At 37.1% G+C, this 23861-nt stretch overlaps 1 protein-coding gene across 1 annotated transcript in view; it reads right to left on the reverse strand.

The window, feature by feature from the left end:
• Positions 1–472: 472 nt before the first annotated feature.
• LOC100677022 (serine/threonine-protein kinase WNK3) overlaps positions 473–23861 on the reverse strand; it is a 60960-nt gene continuing 37571 nt past the window's right edge. Inside the window, exons 2-3 of the mRNA XM_023539363.2 lie at positions 2826–2998; positions 473–1214 (exon numbers count right to left, since the gene is read on the reverse strand). Coding sequence (XP_023395131.2) covers positions 986–1214; positions 2826–2998 — 402 coding nt within the window. The 3' untranslated portion in view covers positions 473–985. The remainder of the gene's footprint in view (positions 1215–2825; positions 2999–23861) is intronic.

The raw sequence follows: 23861 nt of genomic DNA on the forward strand, positions 1-23861 counted from the left end.
AAATGGATCCACCAAGAGCACATTCCCTTTACCATAAGGGTTACATGAGTTAATTTCTGCTACTAAAAGCAAATTTATAAATATAAAATTTAACACTTGTTATATCTATATAAAGCACTTACAGTATTTCCTAACTTTCCTTACTGTTACATTACAAATTGAAATGCTCGAGATTACTAAAATATTTCTTTTTAGCTATTCAGATTTTTTCAAGTTAAATTACTAAACCATCTTCTTAAGTCCTCAGAAACTTTCGATAATCTTAAATATATTATCCCACAAAAAAAAATACACTAGGTATCTCTGAAATAAGTCAATATAAAATAGATATTTCAAAGCAAATTCACATTCTAGGCCAAACCAAACCCACTGTCATCAAGTCAATTCCAACTCATAGTGACCCTACAGGACGGAGTAGAATTGCCCCCATTGGGTTTCCAAGGCTGTAAATCTTTATGGAAGCAGACTGACACATCTTTCTCCAGTGGACCAAGTGGTGGGTTCAAACCATAGACCTTTTGGTTAGCAGCAGAGTGCTTTAACCGCTGTGCCAAAAGGGCTCCTTATTCTAGGCCAGGGGCCAGCAAATATTCTCTGTTAAGGACCAGGGAGTAAATATTTTAAGCGTTGCTTTGGTCTCTGAAACAACTACTCAACTCTGCCATTGTAGGGCAAAAGCAGCCATCCTGAAAAAAACCATTGTCGTTGAGTCAATTCCAACTCATAGCAATCCTATAGGACAGAGTGGAACTGCCCCAGAGTTTCCAAGGAGCACCTGGTGGATTTGAACTGCCAACCTTTTGGTAAAGCAGCCATAGACAATATGTAAGATAATGGGTGTGGCTGTCTTCCAATAAAACTTTATTTACAAAAACAGGTTTGAGACCTAATCCCTCTTCTAGACCTATAGATTTGAGACCTAATCCCTCTTCTAGACCTTAGAATTGACAAATATCTCTTCACCCAAACAATAAATTATAAAATATTAATCACCAATAACGCTCTTAGCAAATGATGTACGCATTAAGGTGGCTAGTCCTAGATCACCAATCTTCACAGATCCAGTGGGTCCCGTGATGAAAATATTGTCACACTTTAGATCCCGGTGAATAATAGGAGGAGTCCTAGTGTGCAAGAACTGCAACCCCTTTAAAATTTGCCTGCACCAGCTCCTTAAGACCTTTGGTTTCATGACTTTGAATCGTTTTAAGTACCTACACAAAGAAACAAAAAGCACAGATAAATGAACTTATACCTACCTTACTGTACAAGCACTATTAGGGTAAATCACAAAAGTTAGCTGATATTTCATACACTACAATTGCAATTACTGAGTTATTTCCTATTTTCTCTTATGGCAAAAAGTTTTTTTTTAATTTAAGTCCTCATTCTTAGACAAGACATCCTACCAAGTTTAACATTTTTAATTCCAAACAGGAATTAAAAGTAGTCCTTGGCTTACGACGTATTCAAGTTACGATGAACCGCACTTACGACCATCGGTATATCTGGAACATTGCAGCTTCCTGAGGGGAAGTTACGGGCAAATGCGTGCAGTGGATATGTGAACATGCTCCAAGCATTTGATGAGATTAATATGATAGAAGAGATCAGTGAAAAAATCGTCCATATGGCAAAAACACAGAATTTAGAACTTAATATCGCCGAGGTGAAACAGCTCACAGATTATGAAGAAGGGGGACTGACAGATCAGGACTTAATGCATTTTGAAAAGAAAAGGAATGCTGAGAAAGAAAGAAATAATGAGGAAGAAGAAGAAGAAGAGAAGTTGTCATAAATTTTTATAGTTGCTTGAAAAACATGGACACAAACACTGATCGCTTTGCTAAAATCAATAGGCAGATTCAGGAAGAAATGAGATGTTACCATGAAATATCAACAGAAAAAGAAAAGGACCATACAGACAATTCTCACTAATTTTCTGACTAGAAACACCATTTCCAGGGATAATCCAGATGATCCAGAACTTTCCACAAGTGAAGTTATTACTGCAAGTGACAAAACGTCAACATCTTCCAACTCTTCTTCATTGTCAGAGTAAATTTTAATGATTTGTGTATTTTTTTTATGTATGCATTCAAATACATCTAAGTTTATATGTAATGTTTCCAACCCACAAAGACAAATAAAGATCAGATTTATAAAGATATTGATAATAAAAGGCAAGAATGAAAAACTAAAAAGAAAAAAATGAGGTATTTGACTTACGTCAGAACTGACTCACGATAGAGTCACAGGAACAGAACTCCATCGTAAGTCAGGAACACCTATGTTCTAATCGGAGTGGCCTTTTACTGAATGGCAGCACAGTTCTAAAAAGAAAAGCCTTCTCTATTCCATAACAATTGCTTATATACAATCATCTCTGGTTTTAGCTATGTAAAATTTTAGTGCAAAGATGCTAGAAAACATAAAATGCATGTCTCATAATTAATATTTACAAATAAGTGATGAAACCACCAAATGAAAAATATTAGCTAAAAAAAAAAACAACTATAATTACATAAATACGTGAACTAGGACAACTCCCCAACCTTTCCTTATCTTTTCCAAAATGGCACTACATTATCTCCACATCATTTCCAATTCTAAAATTTCATGACATCCCACAAATATTAATTTTCCAACACTATATAACAAACATTACTAACATTCTTTTTTTTTACCTGCATAGTCACTTTTTAGTCACTAGATTCAGATTCTACAAATTCTTTAATCAAATAATGTTATTTTACAAACAACTCTTATGACTCCTGAAATTATTTCAGAATCAAACTCCACTGGCACTATCAGAGTCTACTTACGTCTTTAAGGTTCCTGATGTCATTAGTTCAGTCACTAGTACAATACATTTCTTTCCTTTTAATACAGACTCCCAGGAATCATAAAATCGAACTATATTGGGATGCTGTAAACCCTTTAACATCTCTGCTTCTTCTTTGAACCTTTGCTGCTCAGCTTTGGTTAACTTCCGATCCTGAAATGGAGAATCAAGTTCCAAATTAAAGTCATAGAAATTCTCATGCACATTCCTAAAATGACTCAAAAGAGTGAATTTTTGATTTATTACTGCCTGTCAGTTCTTTTTTTAAGACCTATATAGCCACTGATCTCACACAGCAATACAGCAGTTGTTACATTTCATACCTATATTATAAATCCACTTGCATAATAAATCAATACCTTGAAAAAGAGTATCTCAAAATGAATTGTGAAAAAGTAATACTCAAAACAGGTAAGAAATTTTCTCTAAGACAGTCCTGAGTTTCCACATCTAAAGGATCTACAAAGTCAAGGCAGAAATAATTGAAAGTTAGACACCCAGACAATAACCCTGATTAAATTTCTGAATTGCCAAAACAAAAGTGCTCCAGGTATCCAGAAAAAAACTCAGCATACCAATCACTGAAAGAAATTCAAATAGGCATTGAACCTGCAGTCTGGTACACTAAATTCTAGAAGTTAAAGGAGCAATGTTCACAGAATTCTGAGGGAGGACTGTGACCCTAAATTCTGAACCCAGACAAGCAATTGACCAAGTTTCTAAGGGAAAAATATGCACATTTCTACACAGTAAGTACAAAGAAAGTATACCACCACACATCCATTCTTAAAATATTATTCAAAGAACTTCCATAAAAATTTGGTAGAATAAAGTAGTTAAAAAGGTGTGGCATACAATAAACATCAGTAAGAAATTTCCAATAAATCTTACTTAAGAGTTAAGCCTAAGTAACTGTTGTTAATGTAGTTGATAAAAATGAATTTTGTAAACATTATTTAAAATAGAAGATACACAATGCAAAAAGCACAGTGTGAAATAAAAATGCTATAGTCCAGCTTCTCCAATTATTTGCTTAGCATATAGATTGAATAAGTATGGTGAAAGGATACAACCCTGACACACACCTTTCCTGACTTTAAACCACTCAGTATCCCCTTGTTCTACTTAAAGGACTGCCACTTGGTCTAAGTACAAGTTCCTCATGAGCACAATTAAGTGTTCTGGAATTCCCATTCTTCACAATGTTATCCACAATTTGTTATGATCCATACAGTTAAATGCCATTGCATAGTCAATAAAACAGAAGTAAACATCTTTCTGGTATTCTCTGCTTTCAGCCAGGATCCATCTGACATGAGCAATGATATCACTTATTCTGAATCCATCCTGAATTTCTGGCAGTTCCCTGTTGATGTACTACTGCAACCACTTTTGAATGATCTTCAGCAAAATTTTATTTGTGTGATATTAATACTATTGTTCAATAATTTCTACATTCTGTTGAATCACCTTTCTTTGGAATGGGTACAAATATGGATCTCTTCCAGTTGGCTGGCTAGCTAGCTGTCTTTCAAATTTCTTGGCATACACGAGTGAGCACTTCCAACACTGCATCCATTTGTTGAAACATCTCAATCAGTATTCCATCAATTCCTGAAGCCCTGTTTTTTCCCAGTGCCTGGACCTCTTCCTTCAGTACCATCAGTGCTTAATCAAATGCTACCTCCTGACACGGCTGAATGTTGACTAATTCTTTTTGGTATAGTGACTTTGTGTATTCCTTCCATCTTCTTTTGATGCTTCCTGTGTTGTTTAATATTTTCCCTGTGGAATTCTTCATAGTTGCAACTCGAAGCTTGAATTTTTTCTTCAGTTCTTTCAGCTTGAGAATGCCGAGCATCTTCTTCCCGTTTGCTTTTCTATTCCCAGGTCTTTGCACATTTTTTCCCCTCATTATTTTATTATTTTGTTTTTTATTGTGCTTTAAGTGAAAGTTTACAAATCAAGTCAGTCTCTCATATAAAAATTTATATACACCTTGCTATGTACTCCTAGTAGCTCTCCCCCAATGAGACTGCACACTCCTTCTCTCCATCTTGTATTTCGTGTGTCCATTCAGCCAGTTTCTGTTCCCCTCTGCCTTCTCATTTCGCTTCCAGACAGGAGCTGCCCACACAGTGTCATGTGTCTCCTTGATCCAAGAAGCTCACTCTCACCACTGTCGTTTTCTATCCCATAGTCCAGTCCAATCCCTGTCTGAAGAGTTGGCTTTGGGAATGGTTCCTGTCTTGGGCTAACAGAAGGTCTGGGGACCATGACCTCTGGGGTCCTTCTAGTCTCAGTCAGACCATTAAGTCTGGTCTTTTTATGAGAGTTTGAGCTCTGCATCCCACTGCTCTCCTGCTCCTTCAGGGGTCCTCTGTTATGTTCCCTGTCAGGGCAGTCATCGGCTGTAGCCGGGCACTATCTAGTTCTTCTGTTCTCAGGGTGATGTAATCTCTGATTTATGCGGCCCTTTCTGTCTCTTAGGCCCATAATTACCTTGTGTCTTTGGTGTTCTTCATTTTCGTTTGCTCCAGGTGGGTTGAGACCAATTGATGCATCTTAGATGGCTGCTTGCTAGCATTTAAGACCCCAGACACCACTCTCCAAAGTGGGATGCAGAATGTTTTCTTAATAGATTTTATTATGCCAATTAACCTAGATGTCCCCTGAAACCATGGTTCCCAAACCCCCACCCCTGCTACGCTGGCCTTCGAAGCATTCGGTTTATTCCATTCCTGTCTTTTGAATGACCTCTTGATTTCTGCATGTATGATGGATGTCGTCCCACATTCGTCTGGTCTTTGGTCATTAGTGTTCAATGTGTCAAATCTGTTCTTTAGATGATCTCTAAATTCAGGTGGGATATACTCAAGGTCATATTTGGCTGTCATGGATTTGTTCTAATTTTCTTCAATTTCAACCTCAACTTGCATATGAGCAATTAATGGTGTGTTCCACAGTCAGCGTCTGGCCTTGTTCTGACTCTGATATTGAGCTGTTTCTTTCCACAGATTTAGTTGATTTGATTCCTCTGTGTTCCATCTGGTGAGGTCCATGTTGCCATTTATGTTGTTGAAAAAACGTATTTGCAGTAAAGAAGTCATTGGTCTTGCAAGATTCTATCATGCTGTCTCCAGTGTCGTTTCTATCACCAAGGCTGTATTTTCCAACAATCAATCCCTTCTTCGTTTCCAACTTTTGTATTCCAAAAGCCAGTAATTATCAATGCATCCTGATTGCGTGTTTTATCAATTTCAGACTGCATAAGTTTTTTAAAATCTTCAATTTCATGATAAAAATATTTTTTATGACATTCAAGAGAGCAGAGGAAACAGAAACTTCATAGAGGCAAAAGAAAACACTTCCATTGATGTGTTTTTTCTGGGAAGCCTTCGTAATAACCCTAGGAACAGAAGCACACTGGAGCACTGGTGATTTCCTTTTTTTTTTTTTAACTTTATTCACATCATTTCTTGATGTGTGTAAGGATATTCAATGCTGCATTGCTTGTAACTGTGAAAAAATTAGAACCAAAACGTCATTAATGATGTTTATTATATTCCAGGCACGATTCTAAAAGCTTTATATATATTAACACATTTAATCCACACAACAAAGAGCCCTAGTGGTGTAATGGTTAAGTGCTTGACTGCTAACTGAAAGGCTGGTGGTTCAAACCCACCCAGTGGTTCCACAGGATAAAAGACCTGGCAATCTGCTCCCATAAAGATTTCAACCTAGGAAATCCTATGGAGCATTTCTACACTGTCATATAGGGTCACCATGAGTCAGAATCAACTGGACAGCACACAACAACAACAATTCCTACAACAACACGTTGAGATAGGCACCACTACTATCATCACCATTTCACAAATAAAGAAACTGAGGTTAAGAAGGTGAAGTAATTTGTCCAGGATCAAACAGGTCACAGTATGCCAAACTTATTAATAACCAAATAACAGTTAAAAGAATGAGCTAGATATACATGTACTAATGTGGATAGATTGCTAAGTCATACTGTTGAGTAACAAAAGCAATCTGAAAAAAATATGTACAATGTGACACTTTGTACATAAAAAGAATCATCCTGAACAATACCATATTTTCTACAGGTACATTTTCTACTACACATTTAAATGTCATAGAAAAAGAACAGACAGATACACAAATAACTGTACTTTGGAAAAGTAGGTGAAGACTGGCATGTAAGAGTCCTCCTCTGATTGACAACCATTTGGCATGTCCCACAGTCATTCAACAATATATTCTACTTTACTGAATACGTATTATATAAATACCTAAATCTTAGTCTCCTATGACCTTACTTTTATTTAACTTTTTAATCCACCTGGAATTCATTTCTGTACATGCAATACTATCTTCTAGATTGTTCTCAGTTCTGCTAGCAACATTTCATAAACTATTTTTTCCCACTGACTTGAAGAACATGTTTGTTGTATTTCTACGTATACTGGGTTCTGCTTTTGTTCCGCTGATCTATTTGTCCATTCCTGTCAGTTACCATACTGTCTATGGTTCCAGTACGTTAATAATCGGTAAGGCAAGTCGCTTTCCTATTCTTCATTATTTTCTTGGCTATTCTCATCTATTTGTTCCACACAAACATTAAGATCATTTTTTCCAATTATGATAATGAAAGATCTATTGGACTCCTAATTGGAATTAATATTAAATGTACATATTAATTTGGAGAAAGCAGTTATCTAAAAGCCATTTAAGAACACGGTATGTATCTTTCCATTTGTCCAGAGCTTCAATAACATTTTTTTCGGGGATGTGAGGGGGAACTGATTACTTTTAATTACTTTACTAAGTAGTATTACATCATAGGAGCCTTGGTGGTGCAATGGTTAAGCGCTTGTCTGCTAATCGAAAGGTCTGTGGTTCAAACCCATCAGCCGCTCTGTGGTAGAAAAAACCTGACAATCTGTTCCCAGAACAATTATAGCCTAGTATTTATTCTACACACACACAAAAGACTACAGCCTAGGAAACCCTACAGGACAGTTCTACTCTGTCCTATAGGGTTGCTATGAGTCAGAATCAACTTGATGGCACACAAGAACAATATTACATCATATGGACTATCATAGTCCATTTATTCATTCCCCAGATGAGGGACATTTGGATGGTTTCCAGCTTTTGTCAGTTACAAATAAAGCTGCTATAAACTTCCATGTACAGATTTTTGTGGGAACAGAGGTTTTCATTTATCTTAGGCAAATACCTCAGAGTGGGATTGAGGGATCATGTGGTAACTGTGTGTTTTACTTTATAAGGAACTGTTAACTGCCAAAGTGGCTCTATACCCACTGCTATCAAGTCAATTCTAACACACAGTGACCCTACAGGACAGAGGAGAACTGCCCCATAGCATTTCCAAAGTGGCTCTACCATTTCATTTTCCCCATCAGCAATATATGAGAGGTCAAGTTTCTCAACACTCACCATCCTCAGCAGCAGTTGGTACTGTCAAGGTTTTGTTTGTTTGTTTCTAACCATTCTAATAGCTCTGTAGGAAGATCAGAGTGTGGCTTTTACTACCATTTCCCTAACAACTGATGAAGAAGCCCTGCTGGCACAGTGGTTAAAGTGCTCAGTCACTAGCCAAAAGGTCGGCGGTTCAAACCCACCAGCCACTCCACGGGAAAAAGATGTGGCAATCTGCTTCCATTAAGATACACAGCCTTGGAAACCCTATGAGGACTGTTCTACTGTCCTATGGGGTCACTCTGAGTCAGAATCTACCCAGCAGCAAAATGAGTTTAACAGCTAATGATGCTGTACATCTTTTCATGTGCTTATTTGTGATACATATATCTTCTATGACAAAGTGTCTGCACAAATCTTTAGTTCAATTTTTAACTGGATTGTTTGATTTTGTCACTGTTGACTTTTGAGAGTTTCATCACAAATGAGGTTTGAATATATTCTCCGCCAGGCGTCTGTGGGCTGACTGCCTTTTCATTCTGTTAATACTGCCTTTCACAGAGCAAAAGATTTTAATTTTGATGAAGTCCAATTTATTGACTTTTTTTGTTTATGGATCATATTTTTGTTATTATATCCAAGAACTCTTTGCCTGAGGGTCACGAAGATTTTCTCATAAGTCTTCTTCTAGAAGTTTTATTCTTCTAGGTTTTACTTCTAGCTGTATGATCCATTTTGAGTAAATTTTATATAATGAGTGAGGTTTAGTTTGAGATTCATTATTTTGCATATGCATGTCCAATTGTTACAGCACCACTTATTGAAAGGGCCAACTTTTTTACACTGACCTGCCATCACACCTTTAAAAAAAAAATCACTCGACCATATTTGTTTAGGTCTATTTCTAGACTCTATCTGTTCTGTTGATCTGTATCTATCTTTTTGCCAATACCATACATGTCTTGATTCCTGTACCTTTAGAGTAAGTCTGGAAATATTAGTGTGAATCCTCCAACTTTGTTCTTTACCAAAATTATTTCAGCTATTCTAGTTAATTCGTCTTTCCATATTAATTTTAAATCAGCTTGTTGACATCTACTGAAGTTCCTGTTGGGATTTTGATGTGACTGTCCTGAATCTGGAAACCCTGGTGGCACAGCAGTTAAGTACTATGGCTGCTAACCAAAAGGTTCACAGTTCAAATCCATCAGGTGCTCCTAGGAAACTCTATGGGGCAGTTCTACTCTGTTCTATGGGGTCACTATGAGTCGGAATCGACTCAATGGCAATGGGTTTGTTTCTTTTTTTTGGCCCTGACTCTATAAGTCAACTGGGAAGAACTAACATCTTAAGAATACTGAGTGTTCCAACCAATTTGTTTATGGAGATCTTTGATTTATTTCATCAGTATTTTTTAGTTTTCAGGACAGAGATTCTGCATAGTTTGTGATATTTATACTTAAGTATTTCATTTTTGATGCTATTGTAAATGGTACTTTTATAAAATTTTAATTTCTAATTGTTCATTGCTAGTATAGAGAAATATAATTGGTTTTCGTGTATTAAGCTTATATCCTACAACCTAATATCGCTTAGTTCCAGGAGCTTTTTTGTAGATTCCTTGGGATTTTCTTTATAGATAATTATTTCTTTTTTTCCAAACTGCATTCCTTTTATTTCTTTTCCATACCTTATTACACTGGCTAGCACTTCCAGGATGAGGATGGACAGAAGTAGTGAGAGCAGACATCCTTGCTTTGTTTCTAATCTTAGAGGAAAGCATTCAGTCTTTCACCATTAAGTATGATGTCACCTGTAGATTATTTTTATAGATGTCCTTTTTCAGGCTGAGGAAGTTCCCTTCTATTGTAAGCTTGGTGAGAGTTTTTATAATAAATAGATGAATTTTTCAAATGCTTTTTCTGCATCTATTGAAATGATCATGTTTTTCTTTACTCTGTTAATATGTTGAATTATATTGATTTTCAAATGTTGAACAATCCTTGAATTCCTGGGAAAACCACATATAGTCATCATGTGTTTTGCTTTTTATATATTGCTGAATTCGAAATGCTAATGTTATGAAGGGAGCCATAGTGGCGCAGTGGTCAAGAACTCAGCCGTTAACCAAAAGGTCTGCAGCTTGAATATACCAGTCACTCTTTGGAAACCCTATGGGGCAGAATCAACTCGACAGCAATGGGTTTGATTTTAATGTTATGTTGAAAATTTTTTGATCAATGTTCATGAGGAATACTGGTCTTTAGTTTTCTTTTCTTCTAATGTCTTTCTCTGGGTTTGGTATTAAGTGGGTGGGTTCTGACTTGACTCTTGCTGTGCTGATCCTGAGGCAAACATTGTCCTGGAAAAGTTAGTACAAAAATGGAGCTTGGGCCTCCATTTCGCCATACCATATCTGTGAATTTCCCCTCCAAGGGGAAACAAATATTAGAGATTTCACATTGATTTTCCAGGTATACAATTCTATCATCAGCAGGAAGAATTAAATTTACCTCTTCCCCAATGTTTGTATTGTTTTATTTTCTTATATTATTGATTTTGCTAAAATAGCCACACAAAATTGAAAAAAAATAATGGTGATAGCAGTTATCACTGCCTTATACCCCACTTCAATAAAATAACTTTTACTACTAATAGATTAGAATGTTCACTAGTTTTTTTTTGCACATAGTCTAACATGTTTAAGTCATTCATTTATATTCTGACTTTGTTTTACTGTTTAATTAGAAATGGCTGCTGAATTTTATCAAATAGTTTCTCAGTGCCTACTGACATGATCATATGGCTAGCTGATAGGTTTCCTGATACTGAGCTATTCTTAAACTCTTAAAATGAACCCTACCTAGTCCCAGCATATTATTTTTTTGATCCACTGGTGAATTATATTTGCTAATATTTCACTAAGGATTTTGACATCTATATTTATAAACTATAGTTTTCTTTATTGTAATATGTAAGGATTTGGTATTAAGATGATACTGGCTTCATGCAATTAATTGGGGTAAAATAGTTATAATTTTGGAATCACTTGTCCTTTAAAGGTTACCTACACTCAGTTCTAAATCCACCTTCTCCTGATGATGCTGTTTTCTTCTTTTTCAATTATAAAAAGTTTCAAACATAAAGGAAAAAGGTACTACCAACCAGCTATGTTGAATTTAAACACTTTGCCACTATTTGCTTCCATTTTTAAATTTTATCTTATTATGCATTGGATGAAGGTTTACAGAGCAAATTAGTTTCTTATTAAACAATTAATACATATATTGTTTTGTGACACTGGTTGCCAACACTGCAACATGTTAACACTCTCCCCTTTTCGACTCTGTGTTCCCCAATTTCCAGCCTTCCTGTCCCCTCCTGCCTTCTCATCCTTGCCCCTGGGTTGGTGTGTCCATTTAGTCTCGTTTTCTTTTATGGCCCTGTCTAATCTTTGGCTGAAGGGTGAACCTCAGGAGTGACTTCAGTACTGAGTTTAAAGGGTGTCCAGGGCCATATTCTCAGGGTCCCTCCAGTCTCTGTTGGACCAGTAAGTCTGGTCTTTTTTTGTGAGTTAGAATTTTGCTCTACATTTTTTTTATTCATAATATAGTTTTACAACTTTATATAGAAATTATGTGCTCAGTATATTTTTTATATTTATCCATTTTGACATGGATAGCTCTATTTAACTATTACATAGCATCCCATTGTATGACTCTAACACAATTTATCCTACTGATAGACATTTAGGTTGATTCCAATTTTTCTATATTATGAACAATGCTGCACTGCATGTATAAAAAAAATTTTTTTTTTATACATTCAACAATATGTTTCTTTGTCCTGGTATTCAGGAAAAAAAATTAAATCACCTTTCTATATTTTCTATAATAACTGGCCTATTCAACTTTTCTAATTTTTTCAAGTGTACTTTTTGTATTTAATTTTGCTTAGTAGTAATTCATAATCTAAGATTTAAAATTTGTTATCAATGTTAATGGAAGAATCTAAATGGTGGGTATTATGGGTGTTCTCAGTAAAAGTCTTTCAGCTTTACTATATACTTAAAATTTTCCATACTAAAAGGTTCAAAATATTTATTGTCTATGCTGTACATCATATTTTCTTATAATTTTTAAAATCTCAGAGCATGGCCATGTTTCATTTCTCATTCCTACTCTCATGTATTTCAGCCCTCTTGTTTTCATCAGGCTCATCAATTATTTCTGAGAGTCAAAATTACAATTTACTTAACCTACTATTTTTATGTTTACATTTCTCATTAACTCCAGTTACCTTTATTAATTTATTCTTCCATTCTTTTGCTTTCTTTGATGCTATTTTCCTAATTTCTTAAGTACTAAATTCCTTTATTTTTTTAGTCATACTTCATTAATAATGAAGACATCTGTCTTAGTCATCTAGTGCTGCTATAACAGAAATACCAAAAGTGGATGGCTTTAACAAAGAGAAGTTTAGTCTCTCACAGTCCGGTAGGCTATAAGTCTGAATTCAGGGTACTGACTCCAGAGGAAGGCTTTCTCTCTCTGTAGGCTCTGTCTTCCCTTGGTCTGGGAACATCTCAGCGCAGAGACCTCAGGTCCAAAGTACGCGCTCTCCTCCCGGTTCCCATGTCTCTCTGCTTGTTTCTCTCTTTTATATCTCAAAAGAAATTGGCTTAAGACACTAGCTAATCTCGTAGATCTCATCATTATAACTGCACTTAATCCATCTTATTAACATCATAGTGATAGGATTTACAACGCATAGGAAAATCCCATCAAGTGACAAAATGGTAGACAATCACACAAGACTGGGAATCATGGCCTAACCAAGTTGAAACATATTTTGGAGGGACACAACTCAATCCATGACAACACTAAAGGTTATACATTTCTTTCTGGTGCAGCTTTTTCTGTGGCCCACGGGTTTTGTTGTAATGTTTTCTCTTTTCCGTTGCTTTCTAGATAGTTTGTAATTTCAGTTTTGATTTCCTCCTTGATCCAAAAGTTATCCACGAGTGTGTTTTTTGAATTCTAAGTAGTTAAGAATTACTTTGTTATTTATTTTATTTATTTCTAATTTTATTGAGTAATGCAGACTATAAATCTCTTCACTTTAAAGTTTGCTTTGGGCCACGTATATAATCAACTTTTTTTAGTGATTCATAAACCAAAAACCAAACCTAGTGCTGTCGAGTCGATTCTGACTCATAGCGACCCTACAGGACAGGGTAGAACTGCCCCACAGAGTTTCCAAGGAGTGCCTGGCGGATTCAAACTGCCGACCCTTTGGTTAGCAGCCGTAGCACTTAACCACTACGCCAACAGGGTTTCCCAGTGGTTCATAGACATCTAAAAAATATATATGCCCTATTTGAAAAAATTTTTTTATTTGAAGGGTATAAAGTTCTATATACTGAGCAAATGGAGTTTGTGGATTATTTTATTTATCATCTACACTTATTCATTTTTATGTCTAGTAGAACTATTCTAAAAGAAAAATACCAAAATATGTTTATCCATTTTTCTTGATTATATTAGATGTTCTCATTTTAAATTATTATCTAAATTTTTTTTTGGTCCCCACAAGTTTTTTATATATATTCTTAAACTGTACAGAATATCATTTCAGGGGAAGAAGGGCAAGATGGTAGCATAGCTGCTCACACACTCATATTCTCCCATAACAATATCAAAAGAAAACAACCAAGAATCAGTGCAACCAAAGATCTCAGAATTCCAGATAGCAATTGTAGACTGGAGAACCAAAGGAAAGACCGAAGTAACAGAAAGATACAATACATACAACGGGAAGGCAGAGGCTGGTAGACTGTCCCCACTTGACTTACCAGTGCAGCTCAGAGTGGACATCTTGGAATGGTGGCAGAAGGTACCTCCAAGCAAGTAGCACAGGGAAGGAGCAACACAGAGAAAATGGACCAAATCAGAGGGATTGAGAAAATAATTCTGGAACAGAGCAGCAAGGTGGGAAGGGGTTTGCAGGAACTGGGCAGACCTAGGAAAGAGCAGCACTCACATGTAGCATAGACCTCAACCCCAGGGGTCCCAGGGGAGCGCTACCCAGAGTGAGTGGTGGGGAGTGAATTCTAGGAGCTTCCAGGCAAGGAGCAGAAAGGTTGGAACAGGTGCCCCAGAGGAGGGGTGCAAGGACAGCACAACAGCATGGGTTTCTCCTCCCCTTTCCCCAAAGAGTACAACAAATGGAAACCACAGGAATTGGTCCTGCAACCACACATAATGCGTGAAACCCATCTGTTGGAGGCAATGGGGAATGTTCATCAACCCAGCCATCTACCAGGGGGGAACACACTGACTGAACACCCCACTGGGAGCCAGTAGGCCTCAGCAGGAACACTACTCAGATACCCATGGCAGGAACTGCACTCTGGCGCACCATGGCTGGCACAGTCCCACCCCCTATAGCATGGCCACCCCAACCCAACAACGCAACTGCACACCCCTGCCCTGACACTGGAAGACCAAGACAGGCTCCATGCAGCAGGAACGCCCTGCCCCTAACACAAAGTGAGAGACACATTCTGCCCCGTGCCCGACATGGAAGGAGCCCCTGCCCCAGCACGATGCAGTAGGAAAGGCCCACACTCCCCTCGATGCAGTAGGAGTGCCGCAAAACCAGCCCCAAATCATGAGTGCCCTGCCACCAGCCCAATGTGGGTAACACATCACACCCCTGGACCAAAAGGAGCAGGAAAATTCTGTCCCTGGCCCAAAGTGGTAGATGCATCTGCCCTGACTCAACCAGGCAAAGAAGCATGACTGATCCGCCTGACACAGGAAACTGCAAACCCAGCCAGTGGCTCCAAAGTCAGAAGCAAAGTTCCTAGGCAAAATGTGGAGGAGTCTCTCTCTCTACCCTTACCAGCCTAACAGAGAAAAGCCCAGGGAACACCTTGCACTTGTCTGCCATCCGACCTTGTGAAGCATGCAGGGCACAATAAATAAATAAGACAGCCCAGACAAGGACAAGGAGTGGTGAAATATACGCAGCATGGGACAAGACACAGGCAAAAAACAAAAAACAGTTTGGCTGCCATACACCAGCAATGAGAAATCTGAACAGGGCAATTAGAAAAACAATTCCATTTAGGATAGCATCTAAGTGAATAAAACACATAGGACTAAATTTAACCAGGGATGTGAAGGTCTTATACAATGAAAATTGAAAAACACTACTAAAAAAGATTAAAGAAGACACAAATAAATGGAAAGATGTTCCATGTTCATGGATTGGAAGACTTAATAATGTTAAGATGTCAATACTACCCAAAGCAATCTGTAGATTCAATGCAATCCCCAAAAACTTCAAAAAGATTTTTTAAAGAAACGGAAAAACACCAATCCTCAAATTTATACGGAATGGTAAGAGGCACCGAATATCAAAGAAATGTTGAAAAAGAAGAATAAAGTAGGAGGACTCCCACTTCCTGATTTTAAAACATTACACAACTACAGTAATCAAAACAGGCTGTTACTGGCATAACAACAGACATACAGAACAATGAATTCAGAGAGCCCAGAAATAGACTCACACAATCATAGTCAACTGATTTTTGAGAAGGGTGCTAAGTTCATTTGATGGGGGAAATGAGTCTTTTCAATAAATGGTATTGGAAAAATTCGATTTCTACATGCAGGACAATGAAACAGGACCCACGCTGCACACCATACACGAAAACAAATTCAAAATGGATTAAGAATCTAAATGTGAAAACTAAAACCTTAAAATTCTTAGAAGCAAATGCAGGGGCAATACTGCCAGGTCTAGGTTTTAATAATAAATTATCTGATATAATAACAAAACCACAAAGAGTAAAACACAATAAATAAATGGGGCCTCATAAAAACTAAAAACTGGATAAAAGAAACGTGTCCTACAAGGGAGAATCAATAAGATAAGTTCAGACTACTCAGCAGAAACCATGCACTCAAGAAGGAAATGCGATGACATATACAGAGCACTAAAGGAGAAAAACTGCCAGCCAAGGATCATATATCCAGCAAAACTCTCTCTCAAATATGAAGGCGAAATTAAGATATTTACAGGGGCGGGGCCAAGATGGCAGACTAGGTGGATGCTACCGCGGATTCCTCTTGCAAAAAAGACTCGGAAAAACAAGTGAATCGATCACATACATAACAATCTATGAACCCTGAACAACAAACACAGATTTAGAGACAGAGAACGAACAAATACGGAGAGGCAGCGATTGTTTTCAGAGCCTGGAGCCAGCGTACCAGTCAGCAGATTTTCTGGAAAAACCAGTTTCCCAGTGATGGTTCGGAGACAGCAGTCCATATCAAACCACATAAAGAAGCAGACCATGACAGCTTCTCCAACCCCCCAAACAAAAGAATCAAAATCTTTCCCATATGAAGATACAATCCTGGAATTATCAGATACAGAATATAAAAAACTAATTTACAGAATGCTTCAAGACATCACAAACGAAATAAGGCAAACTGCAGAAAAAGCCAAGGAACACACTGATAAAACTGTTGAAGAACTCAAAAAGATTGTTCAAGAACATAGTGGAAAAATTAATAAGTTGCAAGAATCCATAGACAGACAGCATGTAGAAATCCAAAAGATTAACAATAAAATTAAGGAACTAGACATAGCGATAGGAAGTCAGAGGAGCAGACTCGAGCAATTAGAATGCAGACTGGGACATCTGGAGGACCAGGGAATCAACACCAACATAGCTGAAAAAAAATCAGATAAAAGAATTTTAAAAAATGAAAAAACCTTAAGCATCATGTGGACCTCTATCAAGAAGGATAACTTGCGAGTGATTGGAGTCCCAGAACAGGGAGGGGGGACAGAAAACACAGAGAAAATAGTTGAAGAACTCCTGACACAAAACTTCCCTGACATCATGAAAGATGGAAGGATATCTATCCAAGATGCTGACCGAACGCCATTTAAGATTGATCCAAAAAGAAAAACACCAAGACATATTATCCTCAAACTCACCAAAACCGAAGATAAACAGAAAATTTTAAAAGCACCCAGGGAGAAAAGAAAGGTTTCCTTCAAGGGAGAATCAATAAGAATAAGTTCAGACTACTAAGCAGAAACCATGCAGGTAAGAAGGGAATAGGAAGACATATACAGAGCACTGAAGGAGAAAAACTGCCAGCCAAGGATCATATATCCAGCAAAACTCTCTCTAAAATATGAAGGCGAAAATAAGATATTTACAGAGAAACACAAGTTTAGAGAATTTGCAAAAACCAAACCAAAGCTACAACAAATACTAAAGGATATTGTTTGGTCAGAGAACCAATAATGTCCGATATCAGCACAATACAAGGTCACAAAACAGAATGTCCTGATATCAACTGAAATAGGGAAATCACAAAAACAAACAAATTAAGATTAATTAAAAAAAATAACAATACACATAACAGGGAATCATGGAAGTCAATAGGTAAAAGATCACAATAATCAAAAAGAGGGACTAAATACACGAGGCACTGAACTGCCAGACGGAGAGTGATACAAGGCGATATAGAACGATACAAGTTAGGTTTTTACTTAGAAAAATACGGATAAATAATAAGGTAACCACAAAAAGGTATAACAACTCCATAACTCAAGATAAAAGCCAAGAAAAACGTAACGACTCAACTAACAAAAAGTCAAACACTGTGAAAATGAGGATCTCACAATTTAACTAAGAAAAACGTCTCAGCACAAAAAAGTATGTGGAAAAATGAAATGGCCAACAACACACATGAAAAGGCATTAAAATGACAACACTAAAAACTTATTTATCTATAATTACCCTGAATGTAAATGGACTAAATGCACCAATAAAGAGACAGAGAGTCACAGACTGGATAAAGAAACACGATCCCACTACATGCTGCCTACAAGAGACACACCTTAGACTTAGAGACACAAACTAAAACACAAAGGATGGAAAAAAAATATATCAAGCAAACAATAAGCAAAAAAGAAGAGAAGTAGCAATATTAATTTCTGACAAAATAGAATATAGACTTAAATCCACCACAAAGGATAAAGAAGAACACTACATAATGATAAAAGGGACAATTGATCAGGAAGACATAACTATATTAAATATTTATGCACCCAATGACAGGGCTGCAAGATACATAAATCAAATTTTAACAGAATTGAAAAGTGAGATAGACACCTCCACAATTATAGTAGGAGACTTCAACACACCACTTTCGGAAAATGACAGGACATCCAGTAACAACCTCAACAGAGACACCAAGACCTACCTACAACAATCAACCAACTTGACCTCATTGATTTATACAGAACACTCCACCCAACTGCTGCAAAATATATTTTTTTCTAGTGCACATGGAACATTCTCTACAATAGATCACATATTAGATCATAAAACAAACCTTTGCAGAGTCCAAAACATCGACATATTACAAAGCATCTTCTCAGACCACAAGGCAATAAAAGTAAAAATCGATAACAGAAAAACTAGGGAAAAGAAATCAAATACTTGGAAAATGAACAATACCCTCCTGAAAAAAGACTGGATTATAGAAGACATCAAGGAGGGAATAAGGAAATTCATAGAATGCAACGAGAATGAAAATACTTCCTATCAAACCCTCTGGGACACAGCAAAAGCAGTGCTCAGAGGCCAATTTATATCGATAAATGCACACATACAAAAAGAAGAAAGAGCCAAAAGCAGAAAACTGTCCCGACAACTTGAACAAATAGAAAGTGAGCAAAAAAAAGAACCCATCAGGCACCAGAAGAAAACAAATAATAAAAATTAGACCTGAACTAAATGAATCAGAGAACAGAAAAACAATTGAAAGAATTAACAAAGCCAAAAGCTGGTTCTTCGAAAAAATTAACAAAATTGATAAACCATCGGCTAGACTGACTAAAGAAATAGAGGAAAGGAAATAAATAACCTGAATAAGAGACGAGATGGGCCACATCACAACAGAACCAAATGAAATTAAAAGAATCATTTCAGATTACTACGAAAAATTGCACTCGAACAAATTTGAAAACCTAGAAGAAATGGATGAATTCTTGGAAAACACTACCTACCTAAACTAACACATTCAGAAGTAGAACAACTAAATACACCCATAACAAAAAAAGAGATTGAAACGGTAATCAAAAAACTTCCAACAAAAAAAAGCCCTGGCCCGAACGGCTTCACTGCAGAGTTCTACCAAACTTTCAGAGAAGAGTTAACACCACTACTACTGAAGGTATTTCTAAGCATAGAAAATGACGGAATACTACCCAACTCATTCTATGAAGCCACCATCTCCCTGATACCAAAACCAGGTAAAGACACCACAAAAAAAGAAAATTACACACCTATATCCCTCATGAACATAGATGCAAAAATCCTAAACAAAATTCTAGCCAATAGAATCCAACAACACATCAAAAAAATAATTCACCCTGATCAAGTGGGATTTATGCCAGGTATGCAAGGCTGCTTTAATATCAGAAAAACCATTAATGTAATACATTACGTAAATAAAACAAAAGATAAAAACCACATGATCTTATCAATTGATGCAGAAAAGGAACTTGACAAAGTCCAACACCCATTTATGATAAAAACTCTTATCAAAATAGGAATTGAAGGAAAATTCCTCAACATAATAAAGGGCATCTATGCAAAGCCAACAGCCAATATCACTCTAAATGGAGAGAACCTGAAAGCATTTCCCTTGAGAACGGGAACCACACAAGGATGCCCTTTATCAGCGCTCTTATTCAACATGGTACTTGAAGTCTTAGCCAGGGCAATTAGGCTAGACAAAGAAATAAAGGGTATCCGGATTGGCAAGGAGGAAGTAAAGCTATCACTATGTGCAGATGGCATGATCTTATACACAGAAAACCCTAAGGAATCCTCCAGAAAACTACTAAAACTAATAGAAGAGTTTGGCAGAGTCTCAGGTTATAAAATAAACATACAAAAATCACTTGGATTCCTCTACATCAACAAAAAGAACACCGAAGAGGAAATAACCAAATCAATACCATTCACAGTAGCCCCCAAGAAGATAAAATACTTAGGAATAAATCTTACCAAGGATGTAAAAGACCTGTACAAAGAAAACTACAAAGCTCTACTACAAGAAATTCAAAAGGACATACTTAAGTGGAAAAACATACCTTGCTCATGGATAGGAAGACTTAACATAGTAAAAATGTCTATTCTACCAAAAGCCATCTATACATATAACGCACTTCCGATCCAAATTCCAATGTCATATTTTAAGCTGATAGAGAAACAAATCACCAATTTCATATGGAACGGAAAAAACCCCCGGATAAGCAAAGCATTACTGAAAAAGAAGAAGAAAGTGGGAGGCCTCACTCTACCTGATTTCAGAAACTATTATATAGCCACAGTAGTCAAAACAGCCTGGTACTGGTACAACAACAGGCACATAGACCAATGGAACAGAATTGAGAATCCAGATATAAATCCATCCACGTATTAGCAGCTGATATTTGACAAAAGACCAGTGTCAATAAATTGGGGAAAAGATAGTCTTTTTAACAAATGGTGCTGGCATAACTGCATATCCTTTTGCAAAAGAATGAAACAGGACCCATACCTCACGCCATGCACAAAAACTAACCCCAAGGGGATCAAAGACCTAAACATAAAGACTAAAACGATAAAGATCATGGAAGAAAAAATAGGGACAACCCTAGGAGCCCTAATACAAGGCATAAACAGAATACAAAACATTACCAAAAATGACGAAGAGAAACCAGATAACTGGGAGCTCCTAAAAATCAAACACCTATGCTCATCTAAAGACTTCACCAAAAGAGTAAAAAGACCACCTACAGACTGGGAAAGAATTTTCAGCTATGACATCTCAGACCAGCGCCTGATCTCTAAAATCTACATGATTCTGTCAAAACTCAACCACAAAAAGACAAACAACCCAATCAAGAAGTGGGCAAAGGATATGAACACACATTTCACTAAAGAAGATATTCAGGCAGCCAACAGATACATGAGAAAAAGCTCTCGGTCATTAGCCATTAGAGAAATGCAAATTAAAACTACGATGAGATTCCATCTCACTCCAACAAGGCTGGCATTAATCCAAAAAACACAAAATAATAAATGTTGGAGAGGCTGCGGAGAGATTGGGAACTCTTATACACTGCTGGTGGGAATGTAAAATGGTACAACCACTTTGGAAATCTATCTGGCGTTATCTTAAACAGTTAGAAATAGAACTACCATACAACCCAGAAATCCCACTCCTCGGAATATACCCTAGAGATACAAGAGCCTTCACACAAACAGATATATGCACACCCATGTTTATTGCAGCTCTGTTTACAATAGCAAAAAGCTGGAAGCAACCAAGGTGTCCATCAACCGATGAATGGGTAAATAAATTGTGGTATATTCACACAATGGAATACTACGCATCAATAAAGAACAGTGACGAATCTGTGAAACATTTCATAACATGGAGGAACCTGGAAGGCATTATGCTGAGCGAAATGAGTCAGAGGCAAAAGGACAAATATTATATAAGACCACTATTATAAGATCTTGAGAAATAGTAAAAACTGAGAAGAACACATACTTTTGTGGTTACGAAGGGGGGAGGGAGAGGGGGAGGGAGAGAGGGAGGGAGAGGGTTTTTTAGTGATCAATCAGTAGATAAGAACTGCTTTGGGTGAAGGGAAAGACAACACTCAATACATGGAAGGTCAGCTCAATTGGACTGGACCAAAAGGAAAGAAGTTTCCGGGATAAAATGAATGCTTCAAAGGTCAGGGGACCAGGGGCGGGGGTCTGGGGAAAATGGTTTGAGGGGACTTCTATGTCAATTGGCAAAATAATTCTATTATGAAAACATTCTGCGTCCCACTTTGGAATGTGGCGTCTGGGGTCTTAAAGGCTAACAAGCAGCCATCTAAGATGCATCAATTGGTCTCAACCTACCTGGAGCAAAGGAAAATGAAGAACACCAAGGTCACACAACAACTAGGAGCCCAAGAAACAGAAAGGGCCCCATGAACTAGAGACCTACATCATCTTGAGACCAGAAGAACTAGTTGGTGCCCGGCCACAATCGATGACTGCCCTGACAGGGAGCACAACAGAGAACTCCTGAGGGAACAGGAGATCAATGGGATGCAGACCACAAATTCTCATAAAAAGACCAGACTTAATGGTCTGACTGAGCCTAGAGGAATCCCGGCGGCCATGCTCCCCAGACCTTCTGTCGGCACAGGACAGGAACCATCCCCGAAGACAACTCATCAGACATGAAAGGGACTGGTCAGTGGGTGGGAGAGAGATGCTGATGAAGAGTGAGCTAATTATATCAGGTGCACACTTGAGAGTGTGTTCGCAGCTCTTGTCTGGAGGGGGGATGAGAGGATAGAGAGAGAGGGAAGCTGGCAAAATTGTCATGAAAGGAGAGACTGAAAGGGCTGACTCAATAGGGGAAGAGCAGGTGGGAGTACGGAGTGAGATATATGCGAACTTATATGTGACAGACTGATTGGATTTGTAAATGTTCACTTGAAGCTTAATAAAAGTTAATAAAAAAAAAGATATTTACAGATAAACACAAGCTTAGAGAATTTGCAAAAACCAAACCAAAGCTACAAGAAATACTAAAGGAAATTGTTTGGTCAGGAAACCAATAATATCAGATACCACCACAACACAAGGTCACAGAACAGAACATCCTGATATCAACTCAAATAGGGAAATCACAAAAACAAATTAAGATTAATTTTTAAAAAATGCTCAAAAAAGGGAATCATTGAAGTTAATATGTAAAAGATCACAATAATCAAAAAGAGGGACTACAAACAGGTGGCATATAACTGCCATATGGAGAGGGATACAAGGCGATATAGAACGATACAAGTTAGGTTTTTACTTAGAAAAAATAGGGGTGAATATTAAGGTAACCACGAAGAGGTGTAACCACTCCATAACTCAAAATAAGAACCAAGAAAAACGCAAAGACTTACCAAACATAAAGTCAAATACTATGAAATGAGGAACATACAATTTACAAAGAAAAACATCTCAGCACAAAAAAGTAAGTGGAAAAATGAAATTGTCAACAAAACACATAAAAAGGCATCAAAATGACAACACTAAACACATACTTATCCATAATTAACGCTGAATGTAAATGGACTAAATGCACCAAAAAAGAGACAGGGAGTCTCAGACTGGATAAAGAAACATGATCTGTCTATATGCTGCCTACAAGAGACACACCTTAGACTTAGAGACACAAACAAACTAAAACTCAAAGGATGGAAAAAAATATATCAAGCAAACAATAATCAAAAAAGAGCAGGAGTACAAATATTAATTTCTGACAAAATAGACTTTAAACTGAAATCCACCACAAAGGATAAAGAAGGACACTACATAATGAAAAAAGGGACAATTCACCAGGAAGATACAACCATATTAAATATTTATGCACCCAATGACAGGGCTGCAAGATACATAAAT

Source organism: Loxodonta africana, chromosome X (assembly GCF_030014295.1).
Source record: "Loxodonta africana isolate mLoxAfr1 chromosome X, mLoxAfr1.hap2, whole genome shotgun sequence".
Taxonomy (NCBI): domain Eukaryota; kingdom Metazoa; phylum Chordata; class Mammalia; order Proboscidea; family Elephantidae; genus Loxodonta; species Loxodonta africana.